The sequence below is a fragment of the Rattus norvegicus genome, chromosome 2 (assembly GCF_021556685.1).
Source record: "Rattus norvegicus strain SHRSP/BbbUtx chromosome 2, alternate assembly SHRSP_T2T, whole genome shotgun sequence".
In the NCBI taxonomy this organism is placed as follows: Eukaryota; Metazoa; Chordata; class Mammalia; order Rodentia; family Muridae; genus Rattus; species Rattus norvegicus.
Genome location: NC_141535.1, coordinates 58,763,519 through 58,789,970, shown reverse-complemented (window position 1 = coordinate 58,789,970; position 26,452 = coordinate 58,763,519). Strand labels below are relative to the sequence as shown.

Sequence of the window (26,452 nt, the reverse complement as noted above, 5' to 3'; positions counted from 1 at the left end):
GATAGGAGGTAGTGGGAGCTGGTTGGTGGTGGTACACACCTTTATCTCTGAGTTTGAGGCCAGCCTGGGCTACAGAGTAAGTTCCAGGACAGCTAGGACTGCACGGAGAAACCCTGTCATGGAAAAAAAATGCAACCAAACACCACCACCACCACCACCACCACCACCACCACCACCACCACCACCACCACCACCACCAGTAGTGGGATGGGGTTGCTTGGGCAGAGGAATTAGTATTGGTCAAGCCTTCCAGTCAAGATCTGATACTTGTGTGGCATGAAGGGGAAGCAGGATTGGACAGGGCGAACTTAAGACCATGACACTAATCTAACACTCTTTGATAACCTAACTGGGTGTCTGGGAGGAAAGGTTGCTCACTAGCAGATGCTTACGATGAGAGAGATGACCAGATCACACTATACACAGTGCACTCAGCAGTGGGCTGGGAGGAGTATGACCGTGACTCAAAGGCCACGTGGATCCATAGCCTACAAGATGAGGTTGTCAGTTAACCACTTCATGTAGCTAAATAGCAGACTGCCCTAAAGGGAGTCCCAGCAGCATACCCCATGGGTCGCCATAGTGACTACCACATTCTCCACTACTGCTTTCATCCTGGGGTCCTATGCTTCCCTTTCTCTTCACCCTCCTAAAGAATGCATCAGTGTTTGACCCTACAATTGCAGGCATGCCCTGGTCTCAGGCATGAGCTAGGTCCACAGACAGCACACTGAACACTAAGAGTTGCAGCAGGTAGTGCCTGAACTAGAAGCAGCTGCAGTCACTCAGAACAGGGAGCACCAGAGAAGCTAGTAAGTGCTTCCTGAGAGAGCATGGACCTGAACCTGATCAAAGGCTCTCCACCATAGTGTTCTTATTTAAATAGGTGTTTGAGAGTTCAGCTTTCCTGCAGGATTTTGGCCCAGAAGCTGCTATCCAATTCTGTGTGTTCCAGACTATGTTCTTTGAGGGTGTACCATTAGGAGAGGTGCTGTCATGACGGAGCAGGTGAATGGATCACCGCATGTCTTCCGACTGGCAGCTTCAGAAGGATGTGGGTTTGTGGCTGTTTTGCTCAGTGTTTTACTTTCAGCCCTTAGCCAGCGTTTGGCATACCGTTAGTGTATAAATACTTTCCGACCAAATGAAGGACAGGAAGAAGTGAAACAGAAAAGCATTTGAAGCAGGTGGCCCTCTGTGGGTTCAAAGCACACCTGCAATAGTGAGTTCCAGGCCAGTCAGGGCTACATGGTGAAATCTTGGTGGGGTGGTGGTTTTGTTATTGTTTGGGTTTTCTTTGTTGTTGTTTGTTTTGTTTTGTTTTGCTTTTGTATTTAGTTCTGGGCTAGTAAAAAAAGAACACAAAATACAATGAATAAGTATGGAAAATTAAACATTTAAAGGAGACATTTGCATATAGTCTGAAAGGAATTGGATTTCTGTATAATTAACTTATCTATTTTATTATTGTGAAAAATTAGATAAGATACCATTTTACAGCTTTCATGAGACTTGTCGTAATGCACAGGTGCGTGTGCATGTGTGTGTGTAAGAGACATAAAAGAATAGCTTTTATGACAAGTGAGAAATTGCAATTCTATAGAATATTTATTTACTTTTACACCCTAGATTTTATTCCCCTCCTGGTCCACCCCCCTCCCCACAGTTCCACATCCCATACTACCTCCCTGTTCCCCCCTCAACCTTCCCCCCAACCCCGGCCCCACCCATCCCACCAGACCTCTGAACTCCCTGGGGCCTCCAGTCTCTTGAGGTTTAGGTGCATCTTCTCTGACTGAACACAGACCCAGGAGTCCTCTGCTGTATATGTGTTGGAGGCCTCATCTCAGCTGGTGTATGCTGCCTGGTTGGTGATCCAGTATCTGAGTGATCTCAGGGGTCTAGGTTAATTGAGACTGCTGGTCCTCCTATAGGGTTAACCTCCTCCTTAGTCTCCTCCAGCTTTTCCCTAATTCAACCAGAAGGGTCAGCAGCTTCTGTTCGTTGGTTGGGTGCACATATTTGCACCTGACTCTTTCAGCTGCTTGTTGGGTCTTTTGGAGGGCAGTCATGAAAGGTCCCTTTCTGTGAATGTGCCATAGCCTCAGGAATGGTGTCAGGTCTTAGTACTTCCCCTTGAGCTGGATCCCACTTTGGGCCTGTTGCTGGACCTCTTTTTCTCAGGCTTTCCTCCATTTCCATCTCTGCATTTCTTTCAGACAGGAAGAATTATGGGTCAGAGCTTTGGCTGTGGGATGGCAACCCCATCCCTCACTTGACGCCCTGTCTTTCTGCTGGAGGTGGGTTCTACAAGTTCCCTCTCCCCACTGTAGGGCATTTCGTCTAGGGTCCCCCCCCCTTTGAGTCCTAAGAGTCTCTCTCTCACTTCCCAGGTCTCTGGTACATTCTAGAGGTCACCTGCTTTCATTCTTTCTGCTGGCCCTCAGGGCTTCAGTCCTTTTCCCCCACCCAATACCAGATTATGTTCCCCTCTCCCCCCCATCCCCATCCCTTTTCCCTTCCCTGTCCCTCTCTCCCCTGACCTCAAGCTCTACTACAGAGCAGTAGTGATAAAAACTGCATGGTACTGGTACAGAGACAGCCAGGTTGATTAATGGAATAGAATTGAAGACCCAGAAATAAAACCACACACTTATGCACATTTGATCTTTGACAAAGAAGCCAGAAATATACAATGGGAAAAAGAAAGCATCTTCAATAAATGTTGCTGGTCTAACTGGCTGTCTGTATGTAGAAAAATGAAAATAGACCCATATTTGTCATCATGCACAAAGCTCAAGTCAAGTGGATCAAGAACCTCAACATAAAGCTAGATACACTGAATCTAATAGAAGAGAACGTGGGAAAGAGCCTTGAACTCATTGGCACAGGGGGAGATTTCCTAAACAGAACTCCAATGGCTCACACTCTAAGGTCAAGAATTGATAAATGGGACCACACGAAACTGGAAAGCTTCAGTAAGGCAAAGGACATAGTCAGTAAGACAAATCGGCAGCCTACAGATTGGGAAAAAACTTCACTAACCCTATGTCTGATAGAGGGCTAATATCCGAAATATATAAAGAACTTAAGAAGCTTACCACCAAAAAAACCAAACAACCCAATCAAAATATGAGGTATAGAGCCAAACTGAGATTTCACCACAGAGGACTCTTTAATGGCCGAGAAACACCCAAAGCAATGTTCAAAGTCCTTAGTGATCAGAGAAATGCAAATCAAACGACCCTGAGATCCCATCTCACACCAGTCAGAATGGCTAAGATCAAAGTCTCAGGTGACACCACATGTTGGCATGGATGTGGAGAAAGAGGAACATGCCTCGATTGCTGGTGGGATTGCAAATCAGTACAACCACCCTGGAAATCAATTTGGAGGTTCCTCAGAAAATTTGAAATAGGCCTACCTAAAGACACAGAAATACCACTCTTAGGAATATATCCTAAAGATGCCCCACAGGGGTACATGTTCCACTATGTTCATAGCGGCCATATTTGTGATATCCAGAAGCTGGAAACAACCTAGATGTTCCAAAACAGAAGAATGGACACAGAATATGTGGCTCATTTACACAATGGAGTACTATTCAGCTATTAAGAATGAGGACATCCTGAGTTTTGCAGGCAAATGGATGGAACTAGAAAATATCATCCCAAGTGAGGTAACTCAGACCCAAAATGACATGCATGGTATTATATTCTCACTAATAAGTGGATATTAGCCAAAAAACAAAACAAAACAAAAAACCAAACAAGTACAGAATACCTAAGATACAGTCCACAGAACTCACAAAGGTCAACAAGCGGAAGATGCCTGAGTCCCACTTGGGAGGGAGAAGAAAGCCATCATAGAGTGTTTTTTTAAGAAAATCACTTGCTTTGTCATCATAATTTTTTTCTGTGTTTTCTTAATTCTCTAGGATTTTCAGAAAATATACTTAAAACCACCAGGATTTTGTGCTACCTTATAGATTCTTTGGAGGTCATGCTTGTCTTGGAAAAACATCTCTTACCTACTGCATGCCTAAAGCAACCCCCAGCATCTCACGGGTTCGGAGTCACAGTGTCCATAGAAACTCAGTCATTGCTGATATCAACATAGAACAATGAACTCTTTTGTTATTCTATCTATTTAGTAAATTCTCCTAATTCTTTCACTTCCCTGTTTTCAATTTTCTGCTCTTCACATGTGAACCAAATTAAGATGGTTTATTTGGAGGCTGGATGGCTAAGCAGCCACGGAAAGCTTCAGCGGACTACGTTTGCAAAGTTTTCCTTTGTCTTTGGCCAACAGCTCAGCCCCTTTGGTTTCCCATCTGTTTAACACACGGCAGCGCTGGCACATCTCCATTCTTCTGGGTCAGAAAATAGAGTTCTGTAAGTCAGCCTGGATGTTACCTACCATGTGGTGGGTCCAAAACAGAAAGAGTGTTTTTCTCTTTCTCCCAGGAATCGATACAGAGGAACACATTATTGTGGGTAACTTCCTTTTGACATATAGTTCTATGCCTTCTAGACATTACTGAAGTTTTGTAGTATAAACACTCCCCGAGAAGTAACAGCCAGTCACAGCATCCCCCATTGTTTAATTACTTTCCTATTAAGATCTCATGATTGGAGCGGGGAGACACTCAGCAGTGTAGAGCCATGTCACTCTGGCACAGGACCTGAGCTCATTTCCCAGCACACTTGGTGGATGGTTTCCAACCGCCCGTAGCTCCCACTGCGGGGCACCCCCAGCTTCTGCCTCTAGAGTACCTGTGCCCATGCGTTCACAGTCCCTGCTCCCATCCGTGATACAAAGTAGAACAAATCCTTAAAAAAAAAAAAAAACCATGAGGGTTTTGATTTGTGTTCTTAACTCTTGATTCAGCAATTTTTTGAGAGATTAAACCAGTCTAGATCCTACTTTTGAAAGTGTTTCATTTTTTTCCTGTGTGGTAAGTATCAGTTAGGAAAACAGCCCCCAGTCCAGGTTATACTGACCTCAAAGCCAACACTATTTATTTTTCTATTGATTTACTTGTTTACTTATTTCTTTTCCAGTAATTTGCCCTTCTAATAATTTGAGAACTGGTGAGATGGCTCAGTGAGTCAAAGACTTTGCAGGCAAAAGCCTGGTGACCTGCGCTCTCCAGAGAGTCCATGCTAGAGAGAATATCAGCCTTTGGAAACTGTCCTCTCATACCCACACATGCACCGTGGCACGCTCTCTCGCTCTCTCTCTCTCTCTCTCTCTCTCTCTCTCTCTCTCTCTGTCTCTGTCTCTCTCTCTCTCTCTCTCTCTCTCTCTCTCTCACACACACACACACACACACACACACACATGGTTTGAGAAGGCGCAGAGTAATAGATGTAACACAACATTATAAAATAAAGTGCTGAGGCGCACAGGGCATGGTAGTGCTGGTGTGGGTTACAGCAGGAGCTCATTTGTTTAGCCTTTACTGTGTTCATTGCTTATGCTGCAGACAGTAGCCTCCTCAGCACATCATAAAGACCCCAAGTGGTCAGAGAACGAAGCAAAGAACCATGTCCTTGTGTGGCTCCAGGGGTTAGGCCTGACTGTGGTGTGGAGAGAATGAAGACAAGACAAACACGCAGACATACAGAAAGACTGGGATCAAGTGGATTGGGCTCAGTGATGGGGAAGCCGCAACATCCTGGATGCTACCATGGCATCAGGTCTGTTAGTTCAATTATTCCACTCAAATGAATGTAGAGTAGTTATTAACCTTTTTGTTTCTCAATTTCCCTTTGCAAAATAGAGGTATGAACAGAAGCTTCTTAAGAGAGTTGTGACCAGGTTTTAGTCAGTGTCCTATTTCTGTAAGGAAGCACCATGACCACAGCAACTCTTATAAAGAAAAAATATTTACTTGGAGCTGGCTTGCAGTTCAGAGGTTTAGTCCATTGTCATATTGGTGGAAACATGGTGGCACACAGGCAGACATGATGCTGGGGAACTGAGAGTTCTGCATTCAGATTTGCAGGCAGCAGGAGGAGCAAGACCTGGGCCTGCGGTGAGCACTTGGAACCTCAAAGCCTATCGCTCGTGACATACTTTCTTCAACACGGCCACACCTCCTAATAATGCCACTCCCTGTGAGCCTATGGGGGCTATTTTCATTCAAACCAGCACAGAGCACTAAATGGTTTTGTGCTTATACTGTACCTGCTTCACTCCAAGCACTTATATGTCAGCTGTCATGACTATGAGCCCAAACTTAAGTTCCTATGCAGTGCCTATTCAGCCCATTAGCATGGTATTTTGAATTTACTACCAAACACATTTTGACTTTTCATGACTCCTGAAGAAAAAATCCTGCAAGTTTTGCTGTGGATTAATTTGTTAGAAATATTGAAAAGACTCACCATTTTTAGTGTAAACTTTTAAAGTAACACTGACTTCACTACTTAACTCTACAACTTGATTAAGTATTGTTTAGTTCTTCAGTCAGGAGAAACTATTCCCTTTTGAGAGACGAATATTTATCTCATTTTCAAATTTGCACTGAATCACTTTTTGGCAATGCATTTTTATCTTCAGAATCTGTTTTGCAGATGTGGAGTCTGCTACTTTAAATCTGGTTGGTTAAGTGAAAAATTTGTATACATACTATGTTTTAGAAGCCTTTAAAAATGAGAGTAATAGCAGTAATCATGTTCAAATTTCACAGCTCGTTGGGCAGGCGGTTGGCACCTGATGGTCCTGGGGAGGTTGGTCCAGCATTACTTGTGAGCCCTGGCAGTTAAGAGTGGGTGAAGACACATTGCTGTAGGATTTGTCATACTCCCTTTATCCTGTGCTGGCCACCATCGTCTCTGTCCTCTGCCCACGGTGCTGTTTTGCTCTTGTCAGGTTACTTCCTTTCTATTACTAAAAGCCATCAGTAATCACAGACATACCACATCAGCCCTCACATTTTAGTCTAAACCTTCATTTGATTTCTTAGCTCAAAAGGTGTTACAAGAGGAAGTCATTAGTGGAGCAGAACTGAGTGGCTTGCCTTATGACTCACATGGAGTCACTTTGAGTTTCCTATTGTTCAGTTGAGTACTTAGGGATGCAGTTGGGGAATTGCAGAGTTCTGTTTTTGGGCTCTGAGGCCTACTCACTTTCATTTCTGGTAAGTCAGAAATAGGTACTATTTGAAGCACCGGATCTTTAATATTTTAAAGATTATTTTTTTCTCTTGTCTTAAGTTCTCCACTTAATGTGACCACTAGCATCATTCTCACATTTTTCTGGGACACTGTATTATTTACCTTGGCTCAATACTCTAGCCATAGACGAAGGCTTATTACTAGAGCCTGAGGCCAGCAGCCATGAAGGGTGCATTGTAGCTTATGCTGTTACCATCTCTACTGTCTTCTTAGACAGTATTTACCATTATTTACTCAGCCTGGGAGTCACCCATGCCACAGCATGCATGTGGAGGTCAAAGGACAACTCATGAGAATCTTCCCTCCCACCAGTGGATTCTGGGAATCAAACTCAGGCTGTTGCTCTTGGGAGCAAACACCTTTACCCAGCAAGCAGTTTTGCCATCACTCTTTCCTAAGGTTTAGAATACTATACAAACTTGCTACTCTGCCTCCAGGGTCTTTCCCAATGAAGCCCCCTTAGAAACCTTCATATTCAGATATGTAAGCACCCTGTACTATAGGCACAGCACAATCATACATACCCGTGTACAAAACCACAAATGCAGTCTCACTCAGAGACACACATTTCCACTGTATTTCTTTTAAGGTTTGGCTCCTGACTTTCTTTCTGCCAAACCCCTCAAACCTACCTCCCAACCGTAGTTATTGTTTAGGACTCAAACTGAATGCTGCATCCTCTGTAGCTTCCTTTTCTGCCCTGTCTCTTAGCCAGATGATTTGTGTTTGCTTGAGACATCTTGCTTCATAGCTTAGGAGATCTGTCTTAGCCTCCGAGTACAGGAGGGACAGGAGAGCTGCAATAGCTGCCTTCTGTTCTGGCTGGGAACGGTTTTCACCTGTTGTCTCTCCCATATTGCTTCCCAGTCCCAATTCAGAGTGCTATTAAATTAGGCCTGGGAAATAGTAACATTTGATTCCTGTGGTTCACCCTTCAGACCCTTGTCATTGTCCAGAATTGCTTTTGCTGAAGTCATCTATGGTGACTTGTCTGTCAGTTTGATCATGTGAGGACCTTTCAGGCTCTATTTTCTTCATTGTCTCTGGGGTCTGATGCTGCTAATCATACCTTCTACCTAAAAACTTCCTCCAGGAGCCATAACATACATCTGTAATCCCAACATCCGGGAGATAGAGGCATAAGAACCATGATTTTAAAGTTTTCCTCAGGTACATAGTGAGTTCGAAGTCAACCTGAGGGACCCTCCCTCAAAAAGTGAAGCTAAGTAAAAACTCTGACCTTTGGTTTTCTTTACAGTGCTGTCTCTTGCCTGTCTGCATAGACAAAAGAGACTTTGTGTTTGTCTTTCAGCTAGTTTATTTTCCTTGTTGCTGTTTCTTCCCCAAGGACTCCACCAAGATACGCCTCTTGCAATGCCCACTGTTTGCTGTTTGTTGACATAAAATCAACTCTTAACTGTACTCCTTTCTCTAGAACAGCAGTCCTCAGCTTGTAGGTCATGACCCATTTGGAGTCAAATGACCCTTTTGCAAGGGTCACATACCAAATATCCTGCACCTTAGAAATTTATATATTATAATTCATAACATTACAAAAATTGTGAGATTATAGTATTATAATATCTCCCTTTAAGCCCTCCCATATACCTCTTTTTGCTCACTTTCAAATTCATGACCTCTTTTTTCATGAATGTAGTTACATACATAAATGTACATGATTACATGTTAAATATATGATTACAACCTGCTTAATCTGTACAATGCTTCCTGTATGGATGCTCTCAGGTCTGACTGTTTGATAATGGACAACCAGTTGGTAAGATCTTCCCTGGGGAAGACTGTTTCTCCTGCTCTCAGCATTCCTTAATTGTCCGTAGTTCTTTGCGTAGGGTTCAGGCCTCATGGCCTTCTCTGCCACTTTTGCATGTCTACTGTTGTTACCTTTGCTCAGGTCATGCTTAGGCAGTCACGTTGGTGAGATTTTGTGCGTGTCTCTGATATTCTCCTTTAGTCTCAGGAGTTGAAGTTGTATTGTAGATATATCCATTGGTCCTGGGCTCCAGAACTCTGCATTTTGATTGTTTGTGGTTTTCTGTAATGTTTTCTATATGTTGCAGAGAGAAGTCTCCTTGATGAGTGGTGAGAACTACATTCATTCATAGGTGTAAAAATAAATATCTAGAAGGTAATTAAGGATTATGCTGGTCTAGTAAAGTGGTGGTTGTAAATTCTTGTCTAAGAGCCCGTGACTTCATTAGCCTTGGGTAGGATGTCTAGGTTCTCGGTGCCAATTAGGATTATTTCTTGTCAAGCAGGTCCTAAGTCTGATCAGAGAGCTATTGGTTCCCACTAAGGTAGGTGTGCCACTACTCTATCCTTAGGGTTGTTGGTCCTGTGTTTCTTGTGGATCATAGATATTGTAGCTGGATAGCACTATTGTTTGACTGCTTCCTTCTTTTGGATACTTGCATGGTGCTTTTAGGTTGGTTCCAACACAGGGGACTCTGGGCTCTGTTTCTGAAGTACATGGTGTCTTTGTCAATTAAGAGTGTAAGAGTGACCTTCCGCCTCTTGGGGGCAGCCAAGGGAAATAACAATAGCCTATAATATTTTGCAAGTCTCCGGGACAACTCTGACCAACAACTCAAAGGAGGGCTTCTCGTACATGGGATGGAAGTTTTTGTGAGATGGTCATTGGCTCTTGGAGGAAGCATTATTAGCCCAGTTGGGAAAATGTCACTTAAAGCATTTACTGTTGATGGGATTACAGTCCAATTCAGCCTCTCTGGAAGTCAGCGTTGGACAGTTCCCAAAAGTCTAAAGTAAATGTACCTAAGACCCACCCATAACACTCCTTTGCATGTGCCGGAAGGGGAGGACTCGACACCCTAGGCCACGGACAGTGGCTCAGCCATGTTTATTGCAGCTCTGTTCACAACAGCTGGGAAGTGAAAGCAACCAAGTCATCCTTCAGCCAATGACGATGAACAGACAGGGAAAATGTACATATACACTGCGGAATAATGTTCAGCTGTGATGAAAAATGACATTATGAACTTTGCAGTGGATGGGGAGACCTAGAAAAGGTATTGAATGAAACCTAGACCCCAGACCCAGAGTGGCAGATGTCCTGTGTTCTCTCTCATCGGAGGTGTCTAGCTCCAGATCTTCAGATCTGAGTACATATCCTGGAGTGGCTGCAGAGACTGGGAGAGAGAAAAGGGACCATCGTCTTTCTCCTCACTGGAGTTTCTAAGTATATGAGTATGAGTGTCATGTCCAGGGTGTAGTCATAAAGGTTATTGTGTTTACATAGACGTTAGGACACTGCTCTCATTTCTGTGGAACTTGAATACCTTCTTACTTTTTAAAAAGAAGCCCTTATTTTTTTTTTCTACCAAGAGAGTACATACGTTTCAGACTCTTGTATCAGTTGAGTTCCTTGTGTAGTCTTTCGAGAAAAATTAAACCAAGATCTAAGTGATTTCCATGCAAAATTAATGCTTCCCCTGAGTCGTGCCAAGTGCTGCGATGCATTTATGTAGCAGATGCCAGAAAGTTTAGAACTTGTATCTGGACACAATCCAGAGTTCCAAGACAGAAAGCATTTGTGCCTGGGGCAATGTAATGACCCCACCTGTGTCTTTTTCTTGTCTTCTGGATGTTTTCATTTTATGTCCAGAAAGGCCCAGGCAGGTCCCTCTTCTATTTTTAAATCTTTCTTATGAAACACAGTTTTAATTTTACAAGACCAGATCTCACTCCAGGTTTCAAAGTAAGTGTTCTTCAACATGTAATGTTCTGACAGGTGCCTAATGGCCCAGCGCTTTACCATCTATTTTTTAGGCATACGTTCAGAGAACCAGGGCCATAAAACCATAGTGTGATTAGTCATTATCAGATGTTGTATGAACTTGTATTTCACACATCTATGTTCTAAGTGAATTAGCTTCTATATTCTCATTATTTTGATAAGTAGCCAACCTATTAAAAACTAAAATAAATGGAAATACTTATTTGTTAGATTTATTAGCTTTGTTTTTTATTTATGATCTAAGGGGAAATGCAGAAAGGAGCAAGTATTTATTGAGTACCTATTATGTTCCAAGTATTGTCCTAGATGTGTTTACCTCTCCAATCTCATTTTGTCTTCACAGCCCCTCAATGTTGCTATCATTATCCCAGTTTTAGAGAAGTTGAGGTTTAACAAGCCACATGATGGTTCTTTATGCTTGTGTAGGGTCTTTCACACCGTAAGTCTCAAGTACTGTCTGTCATTGGGGATGCTCAGTTACAAAGAGAAGTTGACTATTGCAATTTATCTTCACCACTGCAGAGCTGGGGCCAGAAAAATAAAAACATATGTAGTGTTTCTCAATTCTTTGTGATTGTTAATTATGGGAAACCGTTAACAGAGACAAGGAACAAGTAGACAATGCAGGATAGGGGAAGGCTTTATAATACCCAATACCCAATACAAACGATGCTGTCACAGTGGACATCCATGTACAAAAACATTAGCCTGATCCTCAGTTGAAATAGATGATAGATCTAGTCATGAAATTTAAAACTATAAAACTTAGAGAAGAAATAAAGGGGATTTCTATTATTTTTGGTTAGGTAAGAAGTTTTTAGGTATGTGGCCCCCAGTTACTACTAAATTAAACTGTATAAAAATTTAAGGAGGTGATTTAGCATAGTTGGTAGATTGCTGGTCTAGTATGTCACAGCTCTGGGATCAATCCCTAATGCCATGCAGACCAGACATGTTAGCACACACTTATAATACAAGCACATAGGAGGTAGAGGCAGGAGGACCAGAAGTTCCAGGCCTTCTGAGATGTTTGAGGCCTCGTCTCAAAGAATTTTGAAAGACTTGTTCACATTTAAGTGTCTCTGTGCTTTGTCTGTATGAGTGTTTGTGTACGATGTCGTAGTTATAGAGTCTGTGGTGTCAGAAGTCATCAGATTCCTTGGAACTGGATGGACAGGGTTCTTAGCTGCTGTGTAGGTACTGAGAACTGAACCCTGGTCCTCTTGCAAAGGACTTCAACACTTATGCAGGTGTGATTTACTGTTGAGCTGTTTCTCCAGCCTACCAACATTTTTAATCTGTTATTGAAACAATTTTTTAAAATGCAAAGGTCATGATAATATACTTGGATAAAATTTGCTATTTTACAAATACACTTCTCATCAAGGAATTAGACCCAAAGCTGAAAATTATTAACTCAGTATATTTGTCTAGCATGTGCAAGGCTCTGGTTTGTGTCCCCACCCTCCCTTCCTGCCACTCCTTCCAAACCAACCAACCAACGAAAGAAACAAAATTTGTGTCTAGAATAAAGAGCTGTCAGCATCTAGTAAAATGAAAATGAGCTACTTAATATCGAATGCAGGCAAACATTTGAATAGTTCCTTCACTGAAGAAGAGAAACGGCGTGTGGACCAGTCCTCCGAATCACTAAGGCAGTTTGGAACTGTAAATTAAATCCATAATGCATAGTACACGTGGATTTCATATTCAGATAACTGCCAGACTGAAGTGTAAAAAAACATGAAGAAGGACCTCAGAGGCGTCCTTGAAATGCTCTCATTTATACTGACTGCGTGTGAGTCTGGAAAATACAGGGTTAAACTGATCAGCAGACATTGAAGAGCACACCCAGGAGTTTCTGTCACAGTGTTGAGGGCATCTGGCTGACTGCTGGGGTGCCTTATAACATGGGGCTCCTTACTCCCCCACAGACTGGTTTGAATGCTGCAGTCCCATTGTGCCCTTCTGGTTTTCTGAGATTTTTTTTTCCAAACCCTGTTTGAGCATACATTAGGCAGTATGACGCCTCTCCCTCTCCCTCTCCCTCTCCCTCTCCCTCTCCCTCTCCCTCTCCCCCTTCCCTCCCTCCTCCACTCCTCTCTCCCTTCCTCATTCCTTCCCTTCCCCCCTTCTCTTTCAGGGTCTTAGTACATAACTCCGGCTGACTTCTGATCTGCAGTCATGCTGCCTCTGCCTTAGGAGTGCTGGGACTGCAGTGTATACCATTACTTTTAGCTAGTACATTCATAAAATAATATGACATACTGATTTGACAAGTCAAATAACTGAGTTTTGATTATTTTAAGCAATTGTTGGAAGAAATATACTTCAATTTTTTTTTTAAAAAATTTCATAGTGTTGTAGATTCTGGACCTTTAGATTAAAGATCATAACTTGTATTTTATCCTTAATTGTTAGAGAGGTTTCAACAGCAAAGTTGTCTTGAGTTTTCTCATTGGTTTTTTTTTTTTTTTCCCCCCTTTTGGCTGCATAGTGTCACTTTTGCTCACACTGACCTAGATCTAACTTTTTAGCCCAGGTTGGTTTTGAACTCATGGCAGGCCTTCTACTTCAGCTTCTAAGTGCTGGGATTATAGGTATGAGTCACTGCACCCAGCTAGTGAGCAGGTTTTATATTACACTCTGCTTTTTACATGTATACTATATCATATATCATATATTATATATCAGTATACATATATTGAATTAATATTTATGAATAATAGTGAACTTTTGATTTTGAGTGAGTTTTCATTATTAACCTATTTCTGAAAAAATTGTTCACTTTACCTAAATTGTCAAATTTAATTCCATATTTGTTTATATACTCTAAAGGCAGAATGACCAGTGTGGCTACTTTGGGAAAAAGGATACAGCTTGTCCCCCAAGTTCATTTCTGGGGTTCTGCCCTGAGAATAAGGTTTACATAAATCAAGAACCGCTCACTGCTATGCAGTGCAGCAGGCTGTAGCCCCACGTATGTCTGTCTAGTTTGCTTTTGTAAATTTGTTCCTAAAGACTGACTGGCATTTTAGCATTGTCAAGCTCCAGAGAGGGCACCTTTCATCTACGATGTGCACGTCCATACCATCTGCACTCTGGTTTTATATTGGTCTCATTATTCTCACCGTCTTTACTCAGTTCTAGTAGAAGTAACATTTATATCATTTTATCTCCAGAGTCACATATGTTTTGTATAAATGTTAGTGATTGTGGTGGGATTTATGAACAACATCTTTAACTTTTCAGTCTCTCTTCCATTCTTCTTTGCAACTTTTGTGCTATTGTTGTTGTATGTTTTATTTGAACATGCCTTAGAATATTATTTTAATTTAATAGCCATATAATTTTTAAGGGGATTTATTTAAATAGTTTTTAAAATGTCTTTTATATTTGCCTTCAGTTGTGTGTGTGTGTGTGTGTGTGTGTGTGTGTCTATTTGTTTTTTAATTTAACTTTTAAGAACTTTCCTTAACATATCTTGTATCACATCGGAGAGCAATCAAGCCTCTCAGGCTTATGTATTTCGAAAGGCCTTGATTTCAGGTTGTTTTAACTGTATTTTCATTGGCCATAAACTCTTAGATTTTGTTCTCCCTGAATTTGAGTGTGCCCTTTTTGGCTGCATAGCTTCTACCAGGAAGTGTTGACCTCATCTTTGTTTCCCTGTGTCTAATGACTTTGTAGTCTCCTCCATGGCACTTTACCATGCCCCTGCCCCAGGCCTGGGCTGCTGCGACTTGTTGTTCTCTGAAAGCCTGGAGTCAGAGAGCTCTGCCTCACTCCAAGAGGCACAAGGTTTTGTCTGACACTTGTAAATTTATAAATTACTGCGCATTAAATAGGAGGCTTATGCCTGATTGCTTCCTTATCAAGATTCACAGAAGAGCTTGGAATTCATTACATTATAGCAGTGCATTGACTATAAGTAATAGACAGACTGGAGTGGAATCTGCCATTTGCCTTTCAATTTGATGACATCATTCAAATTCTACACTTTATTTCTATAAATATTAATAAATAAGACTCTTACAATGTATAAAAAGTCCGTAAAAGACAAAGTAGTACTTATGGGCCTGATTCTTCAAGCTATTGTTGATAAATTATATGCTTCCTTTTTTAGGACTGTGAGGCTCTGGGAGGTTGAAAATCCAAAGAAGCAAAAAAGTGTTTTTAAACCTCGGACAATGCAGGGTAAGAAGGTCATTCCCACCACGTGTACATACAGTAGAGACGGGAACCTTGTGGCCGCTGCCTGCCAGAATGGAAGCATACAGATCTGGGATCGAAACTTGACAGTAAGTCAAAGCCTCTTTGGCTTTGTTTTGATTTTTGAGACAGGGTTTCTCTTTGTAGCTCTGGGTATCCTACTGTGCCGGAACTCACTCTGTAGACTTGGCTGGCCTTGAACTCACCGCGATTGGTGTCTGGAATTAAAGGCATGTATCGCCATGTCCAGATTAAGTTAATGGCTTTTAAATCTTCTTTCTGCAAAGGACAGCTAAATCATAATGACAAGTATCTTGGTAAGATGCTATGAATTCACTTTCCTGATCTTGGAGTAACTTAAGCTGCAGTATTAGTTTATCAAGCACTGGGGCTTTCCCAATAAACATTCTTTCAGCCAATATTCCAGCTCTGAAGTCTTTAGAATATAATTTTAAAATAAATTCACTCTTTTGATATAAAATTTGAGAGGCATACTACAGTTTATTATATGAAACCTCTGACTTTGAAAAGAAAAATTTAGGAATGATATGAAACAGTACTGAACAGAGAACTAGAAAACACATTTCAAAGGATGTAAGAAAATTATGAAAAATCTAGAATTATATCAGTTTTTTGTGACAATTTCTATAATAATTTTAATACATTTTATTTTAATATTCTTTCCTCTATCAGTCTATTTCAGTAGGCTCGTTTTCTTTCTATAGTTATAGTTAAACATTTGAATAAGTTTCAGACCTGGGAAGTATCATACAGTCCCAGAAGTAATAAAGGTGAAAACCTATGACTCACTCTAAGGGCCTCACTCTGCAGGTTACAAGAATTTTAAAGAGGCCTCTGGTTAGGCACAGATGGAAAAGGAAAATATTTGATAGGTAAGAGTTGAGGCTAATAATGTTAAAGTTATATACAAATATTTTGAAATCTTTTTAGATTTTATTTACTTATTTGCTTGTTTGATGGGGGCAGTGTATGCATGTGCACGTGTGTGACCACCATGGGTCCCAGCAATCAAACTCAATTATTTAGACTGTGGGCAAATGTTCTTTACCCATTTTGCATCTTAGCAACTCTTTATAATGTTATAATACAGCCTGTATTCATTATTCAAATGAAAGATTCTTGTCAAATTAACAATTTGACAAGTATAATAATAATAATAATAATAAGTATCTATTGAACATGTACGACAAGCCAGACAGTATTTTAGCTTTTTAGAGTAGTGATTAAAAATTTCTGCCTGTGTTATTTTTATTGCTGTGAAGAGACTTCATGCCTATGGCAAGTCTTATACAGGAAAACACTTAATTGGGGTTGGTTTACAATTGAGAGGTTTAGTGTATTATCATCATGGCGGGAAGCATGGTGAGGCGTAGGTGAATATGGGACTGGAGAAGCTGAGAGTTCTACATCTGGATCCCAGGCAGCAAGAAAGCAAGTGACCCTGGGCCTGGTATCTGAAAACCTCAAAGCCCACCCCTAGTGACACACTTCCTCCAAACAGGGCCACACCTCCAGTAATGCTGCTCCCTAAGTCTGTGGGGACCTTTTCCCTCGGATCATCGCTGCCCATGTGGGTTTACACTTGAGGTTTTAAAGCTGTCTATTACAGGAGGCTGGAGAGAGGGCTCTGCAGTGACGAGCGGGCAGTGGCTGCTCCCCAGGAGACCCATGTTCAAGTGTCAGTATCCCAGTGGCTCAGCACTGTCTGTAACGCTAGTTTCAGGGACTCCAGTGCCCTCTTCTGGCCTTGGAGGGCATCAGACACATGACCCTGAAACATATGCAGGCAAAACATCCATGTACTTAAAATATATATAAAACAAAAATAAACTGTTCATCTTTGTCCCACAAACATTTGCATGTTAAAACATTTACATTTTGAACAGGCCCCTGGGGAACATATTTGTCTGTTCCGGAGCTAAGACGGTTCTGTTGAAATAAGGTAGCACGTAACGGAGGGAGGGAGCTTCATACTGGTGATGCTGGAAACATCTTCGGCATTTTCTGTTTGTCAGATCTTTTTATTTCTGTTTTCATCTCCATTGTAAACTCCATAAAGCTTCATAACAGCACAGAGATTTTAAAATGCCTTTGAATTGTAAACTGAATTTTAACCAAGCAGTAAATCTTTTAGTAACTGGCTTTCATCGTCTCTGGGTACTGCTAACTTAAACACAGAAATTCTAAAATATGTGGTTTTCTTACGCAGCTTTAGTGGTAGTGTTTTCACAGTGCCATATACACACGCGCCCTCCTCCAAGGACCCGTATTTGTTATTATTTCTCTTAGTGAAGTTGAGTGCAGATTTTGAAGATCAGTCTTGCATATCTTGAAGTAATGGCAGTGTGATATTTTCAGTTTTGTTGAAAACAAGGTGTGAGCATCAGGTTCCTCGAGCCGTCTGCTAAGGGCTCGCGACCCGAGACGGACTGCTAACTGCAGTCTTTAGTTCTCTTCTGCTGGGGTGTGTGACACGGGAACATAGAGTTTACTGAGTCTTACTGGTTATACTTTACTCATTTTTATATTAGTGTATTATTGTAAACTAAAAACAAATTAAATTGAGAAGAAAGAAATCTGTCCGGTAATACTCCTTGATTTAAAACAGAATTTAAAATAATTCTGAGCTACTATTTCAAAAGTGTAAACAAAACCATCACAGACACATCAAGCTGAAGGGAGGAAACCTAACAGCAGTGGTTTTTACACAGGGCCAGGTAGTGTGAGGGCATGTGTTTTGTGATGAGTAAGTTAAAGCTTCCTAGTTGTCCTAGTTGTCACAGCTAATCCTGCGGCTCTCACTTAATCAACTTCAACATGCATTGAACAAAGCCCTTCTTCACAAATGCTTTAACTCCGCTAGTGAAGACCCGAGCGTCCGGAGGATCTGCCTCTCCTGTGGAATTGTGTAGCCAGTGTGCTAACTGTCAGCCACACAGTTCCGCACCAGTGGGACAGCTGCTGAACAGGCAGTGGGGAGAAATGTGATAAGAAACATACTATGTGTGCATGAAAATCTCATTAAACCTCTTATTATTCATAACAAATATATATTAAAATTTAAATAATTATATAATAGGATACACATAAGTTTTCATTTTAATTCTCAAAGAACTTGTTTTCTTACTGCGTTTGCTGCTTCTACTCAGTGCTCCTTGCCCACTGTCCTGGCATTTGTGAGTCACCTAGTATTTGCTCTCTTTAGCTATCTACCTATCATTCCATTTAGGGAACATGTTAGTTGATATCTTAAGAACCTGTTACATCACTGAAAATAAGACAAAAGAAATTTAAATGAGAATAATCTGTGGGAAGATCTCTGAGCAGGTGTTGACTTTCTTAAAACCCACAGTTGGTAAGGGCAGGGACCAGAGTGGAAGTGGGCAATCCTGTGGCCTCCACAGAGCTGTTCGTGTTGCATAGGATACAAGATTGAGATTACAGTGTAAGAATACTGACATTTACCAGATTGAGCAAAACAAAACCGCCATGCATGCAAAAATCATATTGAGAGCCTTTTTTGAGGTCTCAAAACAGTATTAAATAGTTACTTTTAGAGTCTCTAGCAAACTATTTGAGAGAGTGTTTACTACAGAGTAAAATAAAATCGACAATATTTTGTATATGACGTGGCACTTGGGTCTGGGTGCTTTCAAGTTGCTTTCGGACTTATGGGTACCATCTGCTGCCGTATATAAAATAGTTTTCAAGTTTTAACAGTTTTAATAGTATTTTCTGTTAAGTTTTCACAGAGTACCTTATAAAGTTACCAACATTTGCCTATATTCATGGTAAAGATGTTGAGCTTCATTATGAGATTTTTATCCATATTTGCCATGCTCACATTCACTGCCCTCTTTTCAAATAGAACCCTTCTTCCCTCCTCCCATGCCCTCGTAAATAAATCTAAGTTCTGCATGAGGGAAAAATGGGTAGTATATGTCTCTGTGAGTCTAGCTGTTTTGTGTAACATGATCTTCAGTTCCATAACTCATCTTTTGGGATCCCCCCCCTTTTTTTTTTAAAGAATTATTTATTTTATGTATATGAGTACACCATAGCTATCTTCAGACACACCAGAAGAGGGCATTAGATCCCATTACAGATGGTTGTGAGCCACCATGTGGTTGCTGGGACTTGAACTCAGGACCTTCAGAAGAGCAGTCAGTGCTTTTAACTGCTGAGCCATCTCTTCAGCTTGGGATTCATTTTTTTCACTTCTGGTACCAAATTCAACCTAACTCTCATGTTTGCTAACTTCCTTGTGTAACTTACTGTAACTTTTCCTGCAGTGTGTGTTATCAGAAGGGGAATATTTGTGTATGTGCGGAGGCCAGGAGTCAGCCTTGGGTGTTGTTCCTCTGGGACTTTTTATCTTTGAAACAGGGTCTTGTCTTTGGAACCTGGGGCTCTTTCTCCCTTTAGGCTAGGCTTGTGAGCAGAGAGTGTTATGCCTCCCCTTGGCGTGCTCGTTTTCTCTCTCTCTCTCTCTCTCTCTCTCTCTCTCTCTCTCTCTCTCTCTCTCCCCCTCTCCCTCTCCCTCTCCCTCTCTCCCTCTCTCCCTCTCCCTCTCTCCCTCTCCCTCTCCCTCTCCCTCTCCCTCTCCCTCTCTCTCTCTCTCTCCCTCCCCCGCCCTTCCCAGGGTCAGGCTCTCATGCTTGGGTGGCCAGCATGGGGTGAGCTAAAACAATCTCCCCTGCCCTGGTTTTATTGTGTTTGGATATTCCTCTAAAGCTATCATGGCTCCTGAAAATAGGAACATCATTTTGTTTTGTAAGGGTTTCTCCATTGTGTGTGTATAATAATTGATTATGAAGAAAAAGAAAAAAACATGAATAAGATGAATATGTGTTCTTTTTGTGGTTGTGTTGTTTTTATTTTTAAGACAAGGTTTCCCTGAGTCATCTTAGCTGTCCTAGAACTCAGTTTGTACACTAAGCTGGCCTTGGACTCAGGAGTCCCACCTGTCTCTGCTTCCCAGGAGCTGGGATTTAAGGTCTGTGCCACCTCTGCCCACCTTCTTCACCCTTCTCTTAGCCCAGTACAGTAACCCAAGTTTCCTTCAAATGGACAGTTAACATGTTAGTAGTAAAGATTTTCTTTCAAGTGTAGTGTTGGCATCTTAATATTAAAGATTTTGGAAATTTGTGATATTTTGCCATATTATATTGTATCCTTATTCCCAGTTTTACTTTGTGATAAATCTGTCATCTGTTGCACATTTTTCAAGAGTCATATAACTTTGACTTAGAAAATATTTTTCCATAGTTATTAATCATTTACTACTATCTACAAATGTGAAAATGTACGAGGAATTCATTAAAAATTTATCTTTGAGATTGTATCAACAAAAAATAATCGCTTTGGGTTTGTTTTTAAAATTTCAGTGGCAAACCACTTTGTGTCAACCCCAGACATAACGTATGGAGGACCTTTTGGTATCTGATTACTGTATAGTCTATGAATGCAACTTTGTCGTTTTGATAGTGGTAGTGGCACAAAGATTCATCAGTCAACAGGATCCCCAGAGGCCAAGGCTCTCTTACAGCCCAGTCTCACGGCCCAGGCCATCTGCCAGGTGCTTCTCCCACCTTTCACAAAGACTGATCTGTCAATAATAATCACAACCTCTGCCCCTTAGAGAGGCAAGCACAAGCAAGTAAGGGGAAGGATTTTATAGTAAGTTATGGAGGAGAGTAATATTTTTCAATAATTTTTGAATACCAAATTATTTGGAAAGTTTCTGGTATCTTACTTTGAGGGGGAAAAATGGTCTATGTCTGAAAAATGCAAAAGATAAAGGTTAGAAACCTAAATGAAGATGTTTGTCTCCTTGTTAGGCCACAGACTGAGGATCAGGAAAGTTAGGAAGAGACACAGGGAAAGCTCTTTAGCATATCTGTAAATGTCACCCAAGACATACAGGCAAAGTGTGGATTAATTTGTTATTAGCCCTTACTGCGCCCCTAACCTAAGTGTCCTGAGATCAAACTCTAGCTTCCTTCAGAAACTCAACGGTAAAAGGAGGAAAGCCAATAATTACTGAGATGCTGCAGGGTGTACACCCTGTCTAAGTGCTTTGAATACGAGATCAGTTACAAGCTTATAACCTTTGTGATAGGTACTTGGTCTAACCTCTTACACCACAGAACAAAAATAGCTGCATAAACTGTCCAAAATTCCTTCAATTCTAATTTGTCAAATACTGAGTAAAAGTTACAAAGATTTTTATAAGGTTTTAGAGAGACCTCATACTCCAGGTATAAGTGAAATAAGCTGTCAATCTTTACTTACATGGACCCCCTCTTCTTTTCAAGTGGTGTTGGTTATCATTTTGGCTCTATGGAGCACTACTACTGCCCAGGCGACATTTTCATCACTTTATATGTGACGTTTCACTTAGTCCTTATAGCTACCCTAAGATATGAATGCTAGTATTGTGAGAAAATCTACACACAGAGAACAGATGCCTACCCAATCTCACAGTTAGTACATAACAGAACTGAAGCCAGCCCTAGACAGTCTGGCTCATGAGCATTGTGGTAGTTTGAATTAGAAATATTCCCCAAAGACAACGGTGTTTGGACACTTTGTTCCTGGTTAGTGGTGCTGTAGGTGGAACCTTTGGAGGGTGAGCCTGGCTGGAGGAAATACATTATCTGGTTCCGGCTCTGAGTATTCATAGACCCACCCTTCTTCCTACTTGCTCCCTCGGTTTCCTGCTTGGGATGAAGGCTGTGAACTCTCAGTTTTGCCTGCTGTTTTATTTCCTCCCCTCCTCATTATGATGGACTCTTATCCTCTGGAACCATGAGCTGAAATAACTTCCTTATGCAAGTGTATACCACTTCTGTGGACCTTCCTTTTTTCTTTTATTTCTTTTGGAGACAGAATTTCAAAATATCTCCCAAGCTCGCCTTGAACTTGCTATGTAGGCCAGACTTAAACAGATCTTGTCAGATGCTCCTGACAGCTTCTATTTCTCCTTCTTCTCTTCTTCAACATGTTGTATTGTTGTGGTTTGCCCTGGAGTTATCTGTATTTTGATGCTAATTTGGCTGCCCCAAGGTCTGCAGCCTAGTGGTGTACTCAGGACTCAGGTGACTTCTTTAGAACCTTCTCCCCATTTGATTTGTAAAGTACAGGTAAGGGCCAGTACAGGATAGAACGAGGCCTGTCATTGGACGAGCAGGAAGGAAGGGCGGGAGAAAAGTTTAAGGGAAGAGGAGGAGAGAGGAGAAAAAGCAGAGTAGCCATGGGGCAACACGGAAGCTGATGTTAAGATTCCACACTGTATCTTTACAGGTTGTTATGAATGTTGTTAAGGGCTGGATGTGTATTGGGCTTTGTATGTTTAGGTGGGCAATTGTATTTATCAATTGAATCAAAGGTTATTGTGTTGTGTGGTCTTTCATGTAGCCATTTAAGTGTAAGAAAGTGTGTGGTGACTAGAGACCGCCGAGGAATTGGGATGTGTGCTTCTGGCAATATATCTACCAGATATCTTGGGGCACTACAGTTCCGGTCCTAAAGCGGCATAAAAGACAGCATTTTACAACACCATTGTATTTGTTCACATATATGTATAAGTGTGTGGACACGTGTGCATGGAGGCTGTAGGTGGTTCTCTGCCTTATTTCCAGATGCAGGGTTTCTTGCTGACGTGGCTAGTTTAGATAGCCAGCTTGCCCTGGGGATCTCCTACCTCCTTTTTCTAAGTGCTGGGATTACAGATAGGCTGCCATGCCTGCTCAGCTTTTGTGTGTGGGTGCTGGAGATCCGATTGCTGGGCTTTATGCTCCTGCAGCAGGGTTTTATCCACTGAGGCATCGCCCCACTTTTCTAATGGTCTTTAAGAATTTAACAATTCAAGGATTGTTTCCATATTTTCAAATTATTATATTATTTGTTCTACGGTTGCCTCAACAAATTACCACCAATTTATTTGTTTAAAAGAACAAAAAGATATTTTCCTACAGTTCTGTAGTTTAGACATCACATTGTGCTAAAAATCATAATGTTGGTAGGGATATGTTCCTTCACAAAGGCTTCAAAGGAGAATCCGTTCACTTTCAGGCTATACAAATTCCTTGGCTTATTCCCCTTTTCTTTCTTAAAGGCCAGCAAGAATGGGTACGATTCTTCTCACACCATGACAGTCTTTTCTGCTTCGTTTGGCCATTTTAAAGGTTCTTATGATGGCATTGAAGTGACATGGATAATTCAGGGTAATCTCCTTAATATAAGATCAACTGATTAAGAACATTAGCATAGTCTGAAACTTTCATTCTCCATTGCCAGCCCAGTGAGCTAACATACTTGGAGATTCCAGGAAGTAGTCTGTAGAGATCTTCCAAGGCTATTAAAATCATTTTTTAATTTAATTTATTTATGTTTTATGTATATGTTTGAGTGTCTCCATGTGTGTGCTGAGGCTGGAAGAGGACATTGGCTCTGAAGCCACAGGCAGGCGTGAGGCACCTGATGAGCATGCTGGCACTGAATTTATATCCTCATAAAGAGAAGCAAGTGCTCTTAACCATTGGGCCATCTCCCGCATGTGTGCATGCATGTGTGCATGCATGTGTGCTTGTGTGTGTACACACACTTTCTTTTTTGTCTCAGCTTGTATGATTCTACTTTGTATGCATTCTTAGTGTTCTTAGCCACCTTCCCTGTTTTGGTTCTCATTGGTCTCCATTATTAATATAAAGGGAGGTCATCATTTTGAAAGATCCCTGAAGAGAGACCCTTACTCAAGTCTCGGGAAATCTCAGACCCCAGACACAGAGAGACCATTTTGGATGTAATACGCAAAGGCGAGGTTCATTACGGACACCTATTACAGAGATCTCCGGGCCGACGCGTATCCCACGCAGGAGACAGAGGTGTCGACCCTGAGAGGCTGGGAGAAAGGGTATTTAAAGGAAGAAGCCACAACCCAAGGGGGCAGAGATGGCGTCATTGGAAAATCACTAGGAGAAGCTTCTTGTCCGCTAGTTCCTAGAAGCTTCCTGCTTCTCAAGGTTGTTCTCTAAGATTTTAATCTAACTTTATGGTCAGCTGTTCCTGGGAGAAGCTTCCTCTTATCTTTACTAGGTCAAGATCACCTATCTAATGGCCTTATCTTACACCCTTTTATCTGGATCCTGGGGGAGCAGGCTTGAGAAATGTGACCTTTTACTTACAGGTTGAGGGCAGGGTCTGGAATTTGAGGTATTTAGGGCTTTTTTAAACTTCTGACTTCTTAGCTGCATTTTTTATTCTTTCAGTTTCAGTCTCCAAGGAGATCAACATTTTACATCCAGTCATCACACCTGTTGTATCCTAGTCTTTAGTCGTGACAGATGTGTGTTCAGCTCCTTATAGAATGACCAGCAGGATGATAGTCCAGAACATAGCTCCGTGTGCCAAGCACAGTTTCTCAGCTCTTTGAGAACTCAGTCTCGCTTTCTTTGACTTCAGTATTTTTCTTCATTCTCTCTTGGTGCTTCAGAGTATTCTCTGCCTCCTACATTTACTGACTGGCTAATGCCTCTGAATCCTCCTCCATAATTTTTGTTGTTGCCTGTGTTCTGCTTCCAACTGGGGTTGGTTGGCAGTCACGTCTTCTTCTGTGATATGCCTGGCCCCAGACTGAGTCATGTCAAGTGTGGCAATCACTGTGCAGTGCCAGTCACTTCCCTAATGAGGGTTACATTTCTTCAGGTAGAGTCCGTGACCCTTCGGACTCTGTGTTCACACTTTGTCTTCCATTACTTCTCTGTAAGTAGTTTTTTTTGCTTTGTTTTTGTTTTTTCAAGACAGGGTCTCACTCTGTAGACCAGGCTGCCTTTGAACTCACAGAGATCCACCTGCCTCTGCCTCTTGAGTACTGGGATTAAAGGTGTGACCTGTAATTCTCACCCGGCTATATTATTCTCCCTTCTTGTGTGTGTGAGCAATGCTGTCAGTTGCCGGCTAGACACCTTTTTCTATGCTGACCATTCAGTCATCATATCTTGAAAGAACCCCCATTTCTGATGGGAATCTCATCCACTAAACAACCCAAGTCAGACTTGAACCTTCCAAAATGCTCTTGACAGTCAGGTGCTTTATTGTGGGCCAGAAAAGTAAGTACAGAGGAGTCTGAATCCTGAAACAGTCTAGTAAACTACTGGGTTCACATTTAAAAACCAACCAACCAACCAAGCTTCCATTTTAAGATCTCACCTTTTTAGTGAGTGAGAAGTACTTTGCTGTACTTTGGCCCTTGGTGATGGGACCTTACTTAAACTGCAGATGTATCTACCCAGTTGGTGAGATGACAGTGGCTCAAGGTATCAGATAGGGAAGGAAGGATTGAAACAGTGAGGCACTGCAGTGACTTGGTTGGTGCTTACCTGCCTGCCTTAGGCCAGCAAGCTCTAGGCTAGTCACCACTTGTTGAGACTTCCTGTTCCATGGGGTCTTTGCAGTTACCCAGCTGCTCCTGGGCCTAGGCACCAGTTGTTGCCTGTCATATGTTGGTTTATCCTGGCTTCTAGAATACCATTTCAAATAACTCGAATACCTCGTAACTAGAATATAGATTAAGAGTGGCTTTAGAGTCAAACTGCCCGCAAGAGCTGTGCCTGTACTCTATCCTGACCCTATGTCTCCATCCAGTTTGCCTGATCTAGTTTCTTCATAACAACCATTACTATGTAACTGTTTCATTTACCCATTTATTTGTTTTACGATCTTATTTATTTGTATGTGTATTTATTAGTATGTAGAAAGTAAGAAGACATTAGAGTTTTATTGCGATGAATCACCATTTCCTTTGGGTAGGAAAGGGTTTTTTTGGCTTACTCTTCCCACATCACTGTTCATAATTGAAGGAAGTCAGGACAGGAACTCAAGCAAGTCAGGAACCTGGAAGTAGGAACTGATGCAGAAACTAGGGAGGAATGCTACTTACTGGCTTGCTCATCTTGGCTTACTCTCTTAGGGTCCAAGAATGACTGAAGAATGATACCCCAGACACAATTAGTATGCATAAACAAAGAACATTTATTCAGCCAAGTTTCCTGCATGCAGGGGTCTCCCCGTTTGGGAATGGAGACCCCTAGTGTACCTGCAGGCCCAGCTTTTATTATCAGTTAGGGGGAATTCCAGTGTCAGTTTACTTTGATTGGTTAGCCCTATCTCTAGGGGTCTGACTGATTCTGCCCCGGCCTGCCCACTATTCTTCCCATATTCACAAACTTGCTTTCCTCTGTCAAATGCTAAACTAGCT

General features: G+C 41.6%; 1 protein-coding gene across 2 annotated transcripts in view; it reads left to right on the top strand.

Annotated features, from left to right (window-relative positions):
* The window catches only part of Wdr70 (WD repeat domain 70), a 239,948-nt gene that overhangs the window by 126,161 nt on the left and 87,335 nt on the right, over nt 1–26,452 (top strand). For both annotated transcript variants that reach the window (XM_087618324.1, NM_001013909.1), the window contains exon 10: nt 15,086–15,260. In XM_087618324.1, coding sequence (XP_087474450.1) covers nt 15,086–15,260 — 175 coding nt within the window. The remainder of the gene's footprint in view (nt 1–15,085; nt 15,261–26,452) is intronic.